This window comes from Myotis daubentonii, chromosome 15, assembly GCF_963259705.1.
Source record: "Myotis daubentonii chromosome 15, mMyoDau2.1, whole genome shotgun sequence".
In the NCBI taxonomy this organism is placed as follows: Eukaryota; Metazoa; Chordata; class Mammalia; order Chiroptera; family Vespertilionidae; genus Myotis; species Myotis daubentonii.
Window position 1 is genome coordinate 53245884 of NC_081854.1, and position 12740 is coordinate 53258623.

At 41.0% G+C, this 12740-nt stretch overlaps 2 protein-coding genes across 6 annotated transcripts; one reads left to right on the forward strand and one right to left on the reverse strand.

Moving 5' to 3' along the window:
• Positions 1-91: 91 nt before the first annotated feature.
• NUDT21 (nudix hydrolase 21) lies at positions 92-12662 on the forward strand. 5 transcript variants are annotated; one of them, XM_059668013.1, is made up of 8 exons: positions 92-383; positions 3564-3764; positions 5580-5643; positions 6708-6797; positions 9782-9857; positions 10643-10757; positions 11376-11509; positions 12338-12662. In XM_059668013.1, the coding sequence occupies exons 1-7, from the start codon at positions 268-270 to the stop codon at positions 11491-11493; spliced, it is 780 nt and encodes a 259-aa protein (XP_059523996.1). In that variant the 5' UTR covers positions 92-267; the 3' UTR covers positions 11494-11509; positions 12338-12662. The 5 variants fall into 5 exon arrangements, with proteins under 5 accessions (XP_059523996.1, XP_059523998.1, XP_059523997.1 ...); XM_059668015.1 differs by lacking the exon at positions 11376-11509 and having other exon boundaries at positions 93-383; positions 12315-12662; XM_059668014.1 differs by lacking the exon at positions 11376-11509 and having other exon boundaries at positions 94-383.
• LOC132217570 (small ribosomal subunit protein uS5-like) lies at positions 4481-5400 on the reverse strand. Its single transcript, XM_059668012.1, has one exon. The coding sequence runs from the start codon at positions 5380-5382 to the stop codon at positions 4501-4503; it is 882 nt and encodes a 293-aa protein (XP_059523995.1). The 5' UTR covers positions 5383-5400; the 3' UTR covers positions 4481-4500.
• Positions 12663-12740: the final 78 nt, after the last annotated feature.

Here is a 12740-nt window from a genome sequence, read left to right on the forward strand (position 1 = left end):
CATACCTGATCTACCAATGGGAGCTCAAGATATTGCGACATCCCATCAGCCGCCGGTCCAGTGGTTGCTCGCCCTGGCTGGCTCCCGCCTCTCTACTTCCTGCCGCCCGAGGCTCTGGATGCACTTCCGGCGGGCGTCCGCCTTCTCTACCGCTTTCACGTTAATGGCGGGCCGCGGCTGCTGAGTGGGACGCCGACAACCGCTGCCCGCACCCGGGAAGTCTCCCTGCCTCTCCCCGCTTTCCGCTCGCCGCCAGTCCTCGCCAGCATGTCCGTGGTGCCGCCCAATCGCTCGCAAACCGGCTGGCCGCGGGGGGTCAACCAGTTCGGCAACAAGTACATCCAGCAGACCAAGCCCCTCACCTTGGAGCGCACCATCAACCTGTAAGTACGGCCTGGCCAGCCCGAGCCGCCTTCCCGTCCGGAGTTCTCCGGCCGGCGCGCCCCGGCCCTCGCAGGCTCCGTGCCTCCCCGCCTCCCCACCACCCCGCTCCCGCTGGCGAGTGCGCGCCTTTACCCCCTGCAGGCCCCTTCCACGTTCGCCAGCGCCAAGGGGGTTAGATCCTGTCCTACTTGAGAGGGTTTTTCTTCTTCCGGAGGAAGGCTGGTTCCCATGCGCCTGTATTCATGGGAAGAACGCTAGTTTGCTTTGAATTCATCCTTTCCTCCACCTCCCCGCAGAGAACCCGCAAAATATGGTGTCTATCTTTCTAACAGTTTTCGAGACCTAGCTCTAACGCAGTGGTTCTCAGCCTTCAGGCCCTTTAAATACAGTCCCTCATGTGGTGACCCAACCATAAAATCATTTTCGTGGCTACTTCGTAACTGTCATGTTGCTACGGTTATGAATCGTCATGTAAATATCGGATATGCAGGATGGTCTTAGGCGACCCCTGTGAAAGGGTCGTTCGACCGCCAGCGGGGTCCCGACCCACAGGTTGAGAACCACTGCTAACGCGTAGCGTTAGTTGTTTTTTTTTTTTTTTTTCTTTCTTTCTTTCTAATAAAGCGGCTGTTTTGCATTCCAGCTCATGCACACACATTTCATTCGTGGGCTCGGGGCTCTCTGGCCGGCCCGGTGCATTCACATAAATTTTCTCTGCCGCAGCGAGAGCATCCAGCCGCTCGGGAGGGTGGGTGCGGGGACGGTTGGGCCTGAAGTCCCTGGAGGAGTCTATAATGCAACCCCCGGGAACCTGGGGCTGTAGCTGCGTTTTGTCATCTGCACCTTTCCGCGTGAGCACTTCAAGCCATTGCCTTTCGAGGCCACTCTCGCTAGGAATCTCGCCGTGGCAGGTCCTTGGCCGTGCGCTGTGTCTCACTCAAGAAATTGCCCTGAGAGTTTGTGAGGCGCTGCGATGCTGGCCTGCATGGAGGTCATGGCCACTTCATTCTGTTCGGTGTTTAAAAGGTGCAAGGGTTTGCCCTGGGTGTGCGGCCTCTCAGTGGGTTGAGCATCCTCCATTGCACCAGAAGGTCTCCGGGTTGAGTCTGGGTCAGGGCACAAGCCCGGGTTGAGGGCTCCATCCCCGGTGGGCGGAGGTAAAGGAGGCAGCCTATTGATGTTTTTCTCTCTCTCTACTCCCTTCTCTCTCTAAAATCATAAAAACATACTTTTTTTAAAAAAGGTGCAAGGATTTTCTGATATTGGTGTGTTTTTTAAAAATATATATTTTACTGATTTTTTACCGAGAGGAGGGGAGAGGGATAGAGAGTTAGAAACATCAATGAGAGAGAAGCACCGATCAGCTGCCTCCTGCACACCCCCCACTGGAGATGTGCCTGCAACCAAGGTACATGCCCTTGATTGGAATCGAACCTGAGACCCTTCAGTCCCCAGGCTGCCCCCCTATCCAGTGAGCCAAACCAGCCAGGGCTGATATTGGTGTTTTGATAGACACCTTAGATGTTTTCTCTGCTTCATGTTCAAATCAATGAATTTCCCTCCCTCAAAAGCGAATTGAAATTGAAAAGATGGTTATTGTTTTATTTGGCAAAACAGATGCTTGCTTGGAAATGTAGATAATAAAACTTTGGGGCTTATGAAATCTGGAATTGGTAGATAGTTGCGTTTATTCAAGTGAATAGCTATTACATTAACATCATATATTTTCATTGCATAGCGCTGCTTTTAAGAATCCTCATAAAATTCCCATGTTGTGGGAAAGGCAAATGCTCCCCTTTTAAACAGTGTGAAAGCACAGCCTGTAGCGGTGATTAGAACCAGGACTCAGTTTTTTTTCCCCTTGGTTTGCCTTGATTATTGGATCAGTTTGCACTAAGCCCTTACGTAGAATTAACTTGGTGAAAATGTTTTAATCTTTGCTCCATTAAAGTTATGGGTTGATGGATTTACAGTTCTTTTCCTCTCCTATATAAATACAGTATTCAGAAATAATCGTGTTGTAAATCAGTTCATGTGTGAGTAAAGATAAAAGTTGAAGTCCTTTCCTTCCCCCGTCTCCCGCAATATATATTTTAATTGATTTCAGACAGGAAGAGAGAGGGATAGAAGCATCAATGATGAGAGATAATCATTGATCGACTGCCTCCGCATGCCCCCCACTGGGAATTGAGCCCATAACCCCAGGCATGTGCCCTGACGGGGAATCAAACCCTGACCTCCACTGAGCCATCATGGCTGGGCTCAAACTAACTTTTTAAGTTTTGGCAACCCCTTTCAAGAATAGCAGAGTGGATTAGTTATGTAGTTACTGACTTCATGTCGAGACATTTTTATAGAATAGATAGATACCTTGGGGATGGACAATGTGGTCAAAGCATTCTGACTCAGAGGCTTAGAACCAGAGGCTTCTTACTGTAAATCTCATGATTGAGGGGTTACAAGGTGATATGTGTGATAAAAATGGTATTTTTAAGGAAAAATTTGATCTTTGCTAGGCAAGATGAAAACCGTCTTCAACAGTATGAGCCATATTTTGATATAGAAAGGATATTCAGATTGGGTAGAAGATAATGAATGAAGAGAAGGGAAGAATAAGGATAATGAATGAAATAAATACAGAAGGCTAAAAGGTTTTAGAGGGGAAAGAAAAGTTCATGTAAAGAAAAAAGTCTGAGGGTACTTGACTGGGAGAAGTAGAAAAAACAGAAGAGATGATGGAAGTAGTAGCTCAACTTTTAGAAAAAAGAGATTAGCCATTTAGGCTAATAGGATTAATACCATTTCTGATTACCTGTCAGAGGAGCCCAAAGCGACATTAGCTAGCTTGGCAATGCTATGGTACTAGCCACAACCTAAAACCAGGGGATTACCAGATGTCCAGATAACTAAGCATTTAAGGGCCTTAAGGATAGTGGTATATATGCTTGATCTAATAGAAGCTCGAGCTTCAGAGTTCCAAGATCTGGATTCCAGTCTCTGCTGTTTCATTAACTAGTTGTGTAACTGGACAAATCCTCTGTCCCTGAGTACAGTATATATACACTATTTACTGTATACATGTTATATATATGTATGTATGTATATGTGTATGGTTAGTATCTATGCTGGTAAATTATGGTCTCCAGTTCTCATGTGTAATGTTTGTCTTTGGATCACAGGTACCCTCTTACCAATTATACTTTTGGTACAAAAGAGCCCCTCTATGAGAAGGACAGCTCTGTTGCAGCCAGATTTCAACGCATGAGGGAGGAATTTGATAAAATTGGAATGAGGAGGACTGTAGAAGGGGTTCTGATTGTACATGAGCACCGACTACCCCATGTGCTACTGCTACAGCTGGGAACAACTTTCTTCAAACTGTAAGTGTTGTTGGAAATTAACAGCAAGACAGCTGGTTGCTGTTTTATGCAGCTTTGGAATATAGTATTCACTCAACAAACATGGCTGTTCATGGAATCTTTAGAAAAAGAAAAATCGCAATTAATTTTTCTTCAGGGCAATGCTCACTTATTGCCTAACTAGAAATCCACATGTCTCTGTATATTGTTGATATTAATGACAGAGCTTGATAGGAGCCCTGTTAAACAAATTGGTCCAAGTTCTGTTACTAGAAGTCATTGTAGCATCGCTAAGAACAATGGATATTATTTCTTAGGATGAATAGTGTTTCCTATTCTTGAAATGGCTTACATTTTTATGGATAAATTTTTAGTTTTACCATTTAAGCTTATAAATTCCTTGATATACATTTAGTTCACAACTATTTGACCAGATTTTACCAAAAGAGAGGTCTCAAATATTTAGGTTGGCGTTCTGGAAAAATACCCCATTCTTCAGACTAAAAGAATGTGGTTCATTGCTCTGTGGCTGTTTCTAGACTCCACTCTCGCTAAATAGCTTCCAGAGAAAAGAGATTGGGATGGACTGATGGTCAGCAATTATGTAATGTTTACATTATGCTACATATTTTGTTTGTTTAAAATTAGGGTTTGTGTACTGTTAGTCTGGTGAATTAACGTGAATTCAGCTTTTTTTTTTTTTTTTTTTTTTTTTTTTTTTAGCAGGCTTAATTCACTTTATTTTTCTTGTATAAAATTATGTGGTGGCCACAGCGGGAGCCTGGGTCCTCTGCACAGAAACTCTGGTGTGGGTCTTGACAAGATGGTCAGTGAATTCCTGATAGGGAGACTTGGTGAACACGGTCTCTTTCCAGAGATCTGGGGTGAGATAGCTGTAGGTCTTAGAGATGGCATCAAAGGTGGCCTTGGCGAAGTTGCCCAGGGTGGCAGTGCAGCCCCTGGCCGAAGTGTAGCAGTCGTCAATACCAGCCATCATCAGCAATTTCTTAGGCACAGGGGCCGAGACAATGCCCGTACCCCTGGGGGCAGGGATGAGGCGCACCAGTACAGAGCCACAGCGGCCAGTCACCTTGCAAGGTACGGTGTGGGGCTTGCCAATCTTGTTTCCCCAGTAGCCTCGCCGCACGGGCACAATGGAGAGCTTGGCCAGGATGATGGCTCCTCGGATGGCAGTGGCTACTTCCTTTGAGCACTTCACACCCAGACCGACATGTCCATTGTAGTCCCCAATGGCGACAAATGCCTTGAACCGGGTCCTCTGGCCAGCACGTGTCTGTTTTTGCACAGGCATGATCTTCAAGACTTCGTCCTTGAGGGATGTCCCCAAGAAAAAGTCAATGATCTCCGATTCCTTGATGGGCAAGGAGAATAGGTAGATTTCCTCTAGGGACTTGATTTTCATGTCCTTGACCAGGCGGCCCAGCTTGGTGACAGGGATCCACTCCTTGTCCTCGGCCTTGCCTCCACGAGCTCCGCGGCCTCGGCCCCGGCCCCGACCCCGGCCGTGACCCCGGCCTCGGATGCCGCTGCCAAATCCTCCACGGAAGCCGCCGCGACCTCCTATTCCGGGGCCCCCGGGGCCTCCGGGCCCTCCCGCAGCACCGGCGTCATCCGCCATTTGGTGTTTCGTCGGAAAAGAAGCGAATTCAGCTTTTTATTTCTAGCATATTCTTCCCTTCACTTTGATTGCCTCATCATGTGACACTGGAGTATGTGTGCTGTTCAGTTACTTGATAGAAATAACTATTACTGTCTTCTTCCTATTATCCCAAAATTGTATTGAGTTGAAAGCTGAAATTCTTAACATTTATGCAGACCTGGTGGTGAACTTAACCCAGGAGAAGACGAAGTTGAAGGACTAAAACGCTTGATGACAGAGGTATTTTTCTATTTAACCACTTGGACGGTTATATTATTGCCCTTGTTAATACCACCCACTTACTAGATAATTAGGCTTTTTATGTCTTGTGAAAGGATAAGTTTATTTTGATTACTTTTCAATAAATAAAACTTAAACCCCAGAGTGTTAGTATGTACAATGTTTATTTTCCAGGAGTTCAACTTATACTTAACTTTTATTTTTTTCCTTGAAGTGTTTATGTAATAGTAATGATTAACAAAGGCCAATATTTATTGGGCACTTACTGTGCTATCCTAAGTGTTTTACATACAATAACTTCTTTAGTTATCACAGTAGCCCTAGGAAGTAGGTATTATTATTAACTCCATTTTACTGATAAGAAAACTGGGGCACAGGGAGTTCAAGTAACTTGTTGATGTTATACATCTAGTAGGTCTTGACGCTGGAGCTCTGAATGCAGGTAGTTTTGTTCATGGTAGGCCTCTGTAGGATTTTGAATGCTTTTAAAAACAGAGGCAAATAACAGGGTAAAACAGCTAAGAGTTGAGAGTTATAGCCAGTGGGTGGAGTGGGACAGGGAACTGCTCTTTGTTGTTAATGAAACTTTTAGAACCATTTTTGACTAATTAAAATGTAGACTACAGCTTTGATTAAAACAATATAAGTTTAATGTTTTACAGAATCATAAAAAGGAAAATTTTGAATTTTGCACACTTCTTTTTATAACTTGGTCAGATGGGTGACTTACAGAAGCCATAGTTGATTTTATAAAAACTATTGTATAGCATTGGCTGATATGGGTAATTGATTATCTTTGGTTTTTTTAAAGTATAGTCAGGGTATAACAATATTTGTTGGGTTCTCTCTGTTTATGTCAATGCTAGATTGCCAGTTTTGAACTAATAGTGTATGTCTTGGGCAGGGTGACACATACAGTAATAAATAAGAAATTATAGAAAGGAAGCCCATATGCAAAGTATGTATCTATTAGGAGTGCTGCCAAAAAAATCTGTTCATTGAAGAAGAGTGTATGGTCATGTATGTTCTATTGCTTACTGGCTGTATCATTTCTTTTCTGACAGATACTAGGTCGTCAAGATGGAGTCCTGCAAGACTGGGTCATTGATGACTGCATTGGTAACTGGTGGAGACCAAATTTTGAACCTCCTCAGGTCAGTGTTCAGTTGTATTTGCTAGGCATTTGGGGAAGTAGGAAACGGGTTTAATTCCAGCCATTTAAAAAGATCATAGTAAAAAAATAAGTAAGATAAAATAAAAAGATCATAGTAGACTTTGACTTGAAACTTCCTTTTTACCCTTCTTAACTGAAATGAAAAATTTTAATTCTGAGCATTTTTTCTTTTAAAAGAAAATTTCAAATCTATACAAAAGTACAGAAAATAGAGTAAATATATCCTTTACCTGTCATCCACCTTCAGCGGTTAACAACTGAGATTGTTTGGAAGCAAATCCTCGATATAATTTCAATAGTAAATTTTCCAGTATGTGTCTCTAAAAGATAAGGATTTTTTTAAATAATAAAAAATTCCATAATGTCATTAAACGTAGTCACTGTTCACATATTCCTTATAGTTTCAAATTTTATTGTTACTTTGTTTATTTTAATTAGGATAATCTCTTAAGAATTTTTTACATCTACAAGTTGGTTCCCTGTCTTTTTAAAATTTTTTTTATTTTTTATTTTTTTAGAGAGAGAGAGAGAGACAGACAGACAGACAGACATACATGATTTGTTCTTCCAGTCATTTATGCATTCATTGGTTAATTCTTGTGTGTGCCCTGATCAGGAATTGAGCTTGCAACCTTGGCGTATTGGGACAACGCTCTAACCAACTGAGTTATCCCGCCAGAGCCCCTGTCTTTCTTTTTCCCCCTTGTAATGTGTGATGTAGTGTTTCCATTGCTGATTGCATTCCCTGTTGTCATTGAACATGTAACTCTTTATCCTCTCCTGTAAATTGATAGTTAGATCAATAGATTAAATTTGGGCTCAATCTTTTGGGAGGGGAGTACAAGGTTCACTAGAGGAGATAATATTGTTTATTTATTGTTACCTAATCTATTACCCCAAAACTTAGCAGTCTAAAACAGCAAACATTTATTATCTTAGTTTCTCAGGGTCAGGCATCTGGGAGTGCTTAGCTGGGTCTTTCTGGCTCATGGTCTCTTGTGAAATTTTGGTCAAGTCGTCAGCTGGGATTGCGTCATCTCAAGGCTGAACTGAGGCTTACGGATCTGATCCCAAGCTCACATGTGTGATTCTTAGCATACCTCTCAGTTCCTCTGGGCTGTAGGACTGAAGGCCTCAGCTCGTTCTTGGCTCTTGACCTAACACCTTCCTCAGTTGCCATGAGAGCATCCCCATAGGGCAACTCCCAGTAAGACAGCTGGCTTCCCCCAGTGTGTGAGCCTCAAGATGGAGACTTGGACAGAAAGAGTGCCCAAGTAGGAAGCTACAGTCTGTTATAAACTAATATTGGTGGTGACATACTGTGAGTTCTACTCATACTGTCAGTCACACAAACCCACATAGTACATTGTGGGAGGCAACTACATAGAGGTGTGGGTAGCAGGAAGAAGACTGGGACCTTTGGGAGTCATTTTGGAGGTTGGCTATCAAGGGTGGTATTGTGAACTTTTATCAGGAATGTTGTAATGTCTGGTTGTCTCCTTTGTAATGTTATTAGCTCATTAATAACAAGTCCTGGATCTTTTCATTTCATTGGTATTCTGATCCTTAAATAAAGAGAAACTTTTCCCATCAAGTACTTGGTTACCCTGAAGTATAGTTTGTGTAGGAAAGAATAGATACTTGAAGTTGGATCCTGAATTCTTTTGGCTAGATTCTATGACTTTAATAGCTTCTTTGTATGGCAAGACATCCCAGCTCAAGAATTTCTCAAGATGTTGGCCTATCTAAAGATTGTTCTGTCTGTCCTCTTCCCTCTGACTTCCCAGTAGAGCTGAGGGATAGGAAGATAAGGTGCGATGGAAGCTGGTGCTAGTGCTCACTACCTGAGAATTGTGTTGGCTTTAAGAAAGTAGAATTTCACCTGGAAATGAATGAAGTTCCTGGTCAAAAGATGCACAGAACAATTACTATAAACCTCTATTTTTTTTTTGAATTTTTGTGAGTTTATTTGAGCCAAACTGTCGACATATGCCGGGAAGCAGAACCTCAACGAATTGAGATAGTGCTCCGGAGAATGGCAGGGTTACATCCGTATTTATACATGAAATTCATTGGTGACACATTTAAGGAGGTGGGATTAAGCGAAGTGGGGGAAACCTCTGTGATAGGATAAAAAGTAAAATGATGGACACATACTTAGGTGGGTGCAGGAACAATTAACATGTAAACCTTTTTTTTGAACATTCCTAGATATAACTGGAAAATGCTCAGTCAGAACCCAAAAGTTCTCCAGGCTGCTTTCTGAATAGTCTTATTCATGTCCCCTACCGTGGTCCCAGGACAATTCCCTTAATTTACTAAACCCTAGTGTCGGCTCTGCTAGTGTATAACATAAGGGTTGTGTTTTTAGTAAACTTGGGGTATTGACTAGGTGTCGAGGGGAAAGAGCACCACCTTTGTATCTCTGTCTTTTTGTAAAGCACCATTGACTTAAACACCAAGATGAAGACTAGAGAAAAAGGCCTGAAAGAAAAGGAGCACATCAGGGTTCTAGAAAATTTAACTTAATAATGACATTTGTAGGGAAAACAAACAACTTATTAAAAAGCAACCAAATATTAGACTTAATTGTGTTGTAAATTTCTCAAGCTGTAAATCCTGTGTCTACCTATTTGTCTTGAGTTGTTGAGTAGTTCACTATTTGTTGTTTTATGTTTATTAAAGCATTTCTTTATTAGTACATCTGTTAGGTACTAGATCCTGGTAAAGAGAGGACTAGGAAGGATTCTAATTCTCTCAGCAGCACTGTATTGGGGGATAAACATGTAAAGAAATAAATGAAGTTACAGGATATATGTTAAAATTATGTTGGGGTTGTGAGGAACTTGGTCTCAGAGGGTTGATATTTGGGCTTAATGTCTAAAATGGGAGAAGTTGATAAATAGAGGCATGGAGGTATAAATGGATGATTTGGCAACAACATATTATTCTCTTGTTATTTAGTATCCATATATTCCGGCACATATTACAAAACCGAAGGAACATAAGAAGTTGTTTTTGGTTCAACTTCAAGAGAAAGGTAAGCTATTTTGTTTTTGAATGCAGCCATTTAAAAACTTTTATAGCGTAATTTCAAGGATACTTCTATTTATCTTCAGGTTCCTTGAGTTTTTTAAAAACACAAAGCAAGTTTATATAGAACTACCTAGTTTTTCTCATAGATATGCCAGTCATATACTATTGGGGAGAAAGTAAGTTTGTTTATTTTTAAAATAAATAATATTTTTATTGATTTCAGAGAGGAAGAGAGAGATAGAAACATCGATGAGAGAAATCATTGATTGGTTGCCTCCTGCATGCCCCCCCCCAACTAGGGATCGAGCCTGCAGCCCAGGCATGTGCCCTTGACCTGAATCGAACCTGGGACCCTTCAATCCGCAGGCTGACGCTCTATCCACTGAGCCAAACCAGCTAGGGCGAGAAAGTAAGTTTAACTAGACCCTCAAGTACCAGATGATTTGTTTTTAAAAAAATAGCATCTTTAGGCTAGTGCATTTAAACAAATAATTATCCCATTTTTTATAATATTCTTAAAGGGGAGTCCAAATAAATTACAAATTACTTCTCCCCTTCCTCTCAGGGCCAGAACTTATATAAGGTGCTCTTGGTTGTTAATAGCATGGATCTCTTTAAGTCAGTTTCAAAGCTCTCACTATGAATTTGCTTAAAAGACAGAACCAAAATGTATTGAGATTATCTTTTTCCACAAATGTTTTTCAAATGTAAAATTGGTTATTACAAATGAAGTGGAAACTGATTATATAAGAAATTAGAGAAAATGAGTACTGCTTTGTTTTATTTTAGCCTTGTTCGCAGTCCCTAAAAATTACAAGCTGGTAGCCGCACCGTTGTTTGAATTGTATGACAACGCACCCGGATATGGACCCATCATTTCTAGTCTCCCTCAGCTTCTGAGCAGGTATGGAATGTTGAACATTTGTGGTTGATTTGACTAAGCTGCCAGATTTAAAATACTCCGAGCCACTTGAGAAGGGATAGTTCATGAATTTTGGTCTTTAAGGAAGTTAAGACAGTAGATGTACCCTTACATCATGTGCAAGCCATAGATTAAACATGACTGACCAAAAGTGGCCCTAACGTTTGCCTGACATGGTATTTGTGTAACTGCTCTTCCCCGAATTTGATACTCTGTACAGTTAAGTTTGAAGTCTTCATTCAAAGAAGCCATAGAAAAATTGTAGTCAGCAATGTACAATACAAAGAGAGTTACCTACATAAAAATGTGGGGATTGAATCTCTTGGTGTAATATATTCTTTTTCCTTTCTGGAACCTACTGTATTTAGGCCCAAATTGGGGGCATATGGGATTACGTCCTGGATTTTTACATGGAATTTGATATATATATTTTTTTAAGGCAGAGTGATGAGAAATGCATTTTTTTTTTTAAAAGTTGACTCATAGTGGTTGAACTTAGAGCCAACCATAGCTAGGAATTGCAGAATAGCATGGTGGTTAGAATACAGATTCTGTGGTCAGTGTTTGGATTTGATTTCCACCTTCAATACTTCCTGACAGTTTGGCCACAACAAATGGTTATACATACCTATTTGCCTCTTTATTCATCTGTAAATGGTGGTCCCCACTTCATAGAATTGTGAGAAACAGTGAAATAACGCACGTAAAGTGCTTATAATAATGCCAGGCACCTGGTAAGTGCTTACTAAACGTTAATTTAGAAACAATTCCAGTCGTCATCTTGCCTTCTATTAAAGCTTCTTGAGTAAAATAGGGCTTTCTGTTTTGTTACACTAATCTAACTTCATCTTTTACTCCTCTGCTTTGGTTGAAAAATGGGATATGAAAAAAAGTCATATTATTCATTTATTTAAACACCACCTATCAGGCCAGGAACTGTGCTGAGTGGTCAGAATACAATGAAGTGTAAAATCTTTTCCTTCCCTCAGGGAACCTATTAGTGGATAGTTAATCAAATTTAGACTCTTTTATTATTATTATTATAAATTTCAATAGCACTGTTATTTAATGTGTGAGTTGTGACGGGTGAGAGAAAAGTGTGTTTCAGTGTGGAAAATGCCAAAAATGTCAAGGGAGGGTAGAAATGTCCAAATTTTTTTTATCATCTAAGGCAGTAGTCGCCAACCTTTCAGACCTCATGGACCACCAGTGGTCCGTGGACCACTGGTTGGTGACCACCGATCTAAGGCAAGTGATTTTTCAACCAGTGTGTTGCAGAATTCTTAAAACTTGGAATACCTGGCACTGACCTCTTTTCCCTTAGATTGTCAAATAAAAAAGTGATAGCCAACACAGTAGCCATCTGGTGTGAATAAATCAAAATTATACCTATTTTTATTTTGGTCACATCAGCAAAAATATGTGTTTTGGTGTGCTGCAGAATTTTAGTGGTTAGCTTACGTGTGCCATCAGATGAAGGAGGTTGAAAATTGCTGATCTTAGGTAGAAACTATGTAAAGGATATTGTTTTTAATAAAGCTGTTGTTCTTTTTAAAATTCAGGTTCAATTTTATATACAACTGAATTCCTGCACAGTGGAGAAGTGAAAGAAGCCGTCTCTGTGAGCACAGCTCTGCACAGTCTAGAAAAAACATGGTAGAAGAGGTTTTTTGTTTTATCTCTTTCCCACCCTCTAAATTGCCACCTGCTTTCTATTGTTTGAATAGTAACATTGATATGAAGAACCTAGATAGTGGTGTAAACATATGTGATAATGTTTAATTTGCTTTTGTTTCTACTCATACGTTTTTGTACATTAAAAAAAGTGGACTTCTTTCTATTTGTATTTTTTTTTTTTAATTTCACATTAAACTTGTAAAATTCTTACAGGTGAGGATCGTGTTTTTCTCCCCCCTTAGGCTGGTGAGTGTTCAGAGACAATGGCAGGTTTAGATCAATGAAGCT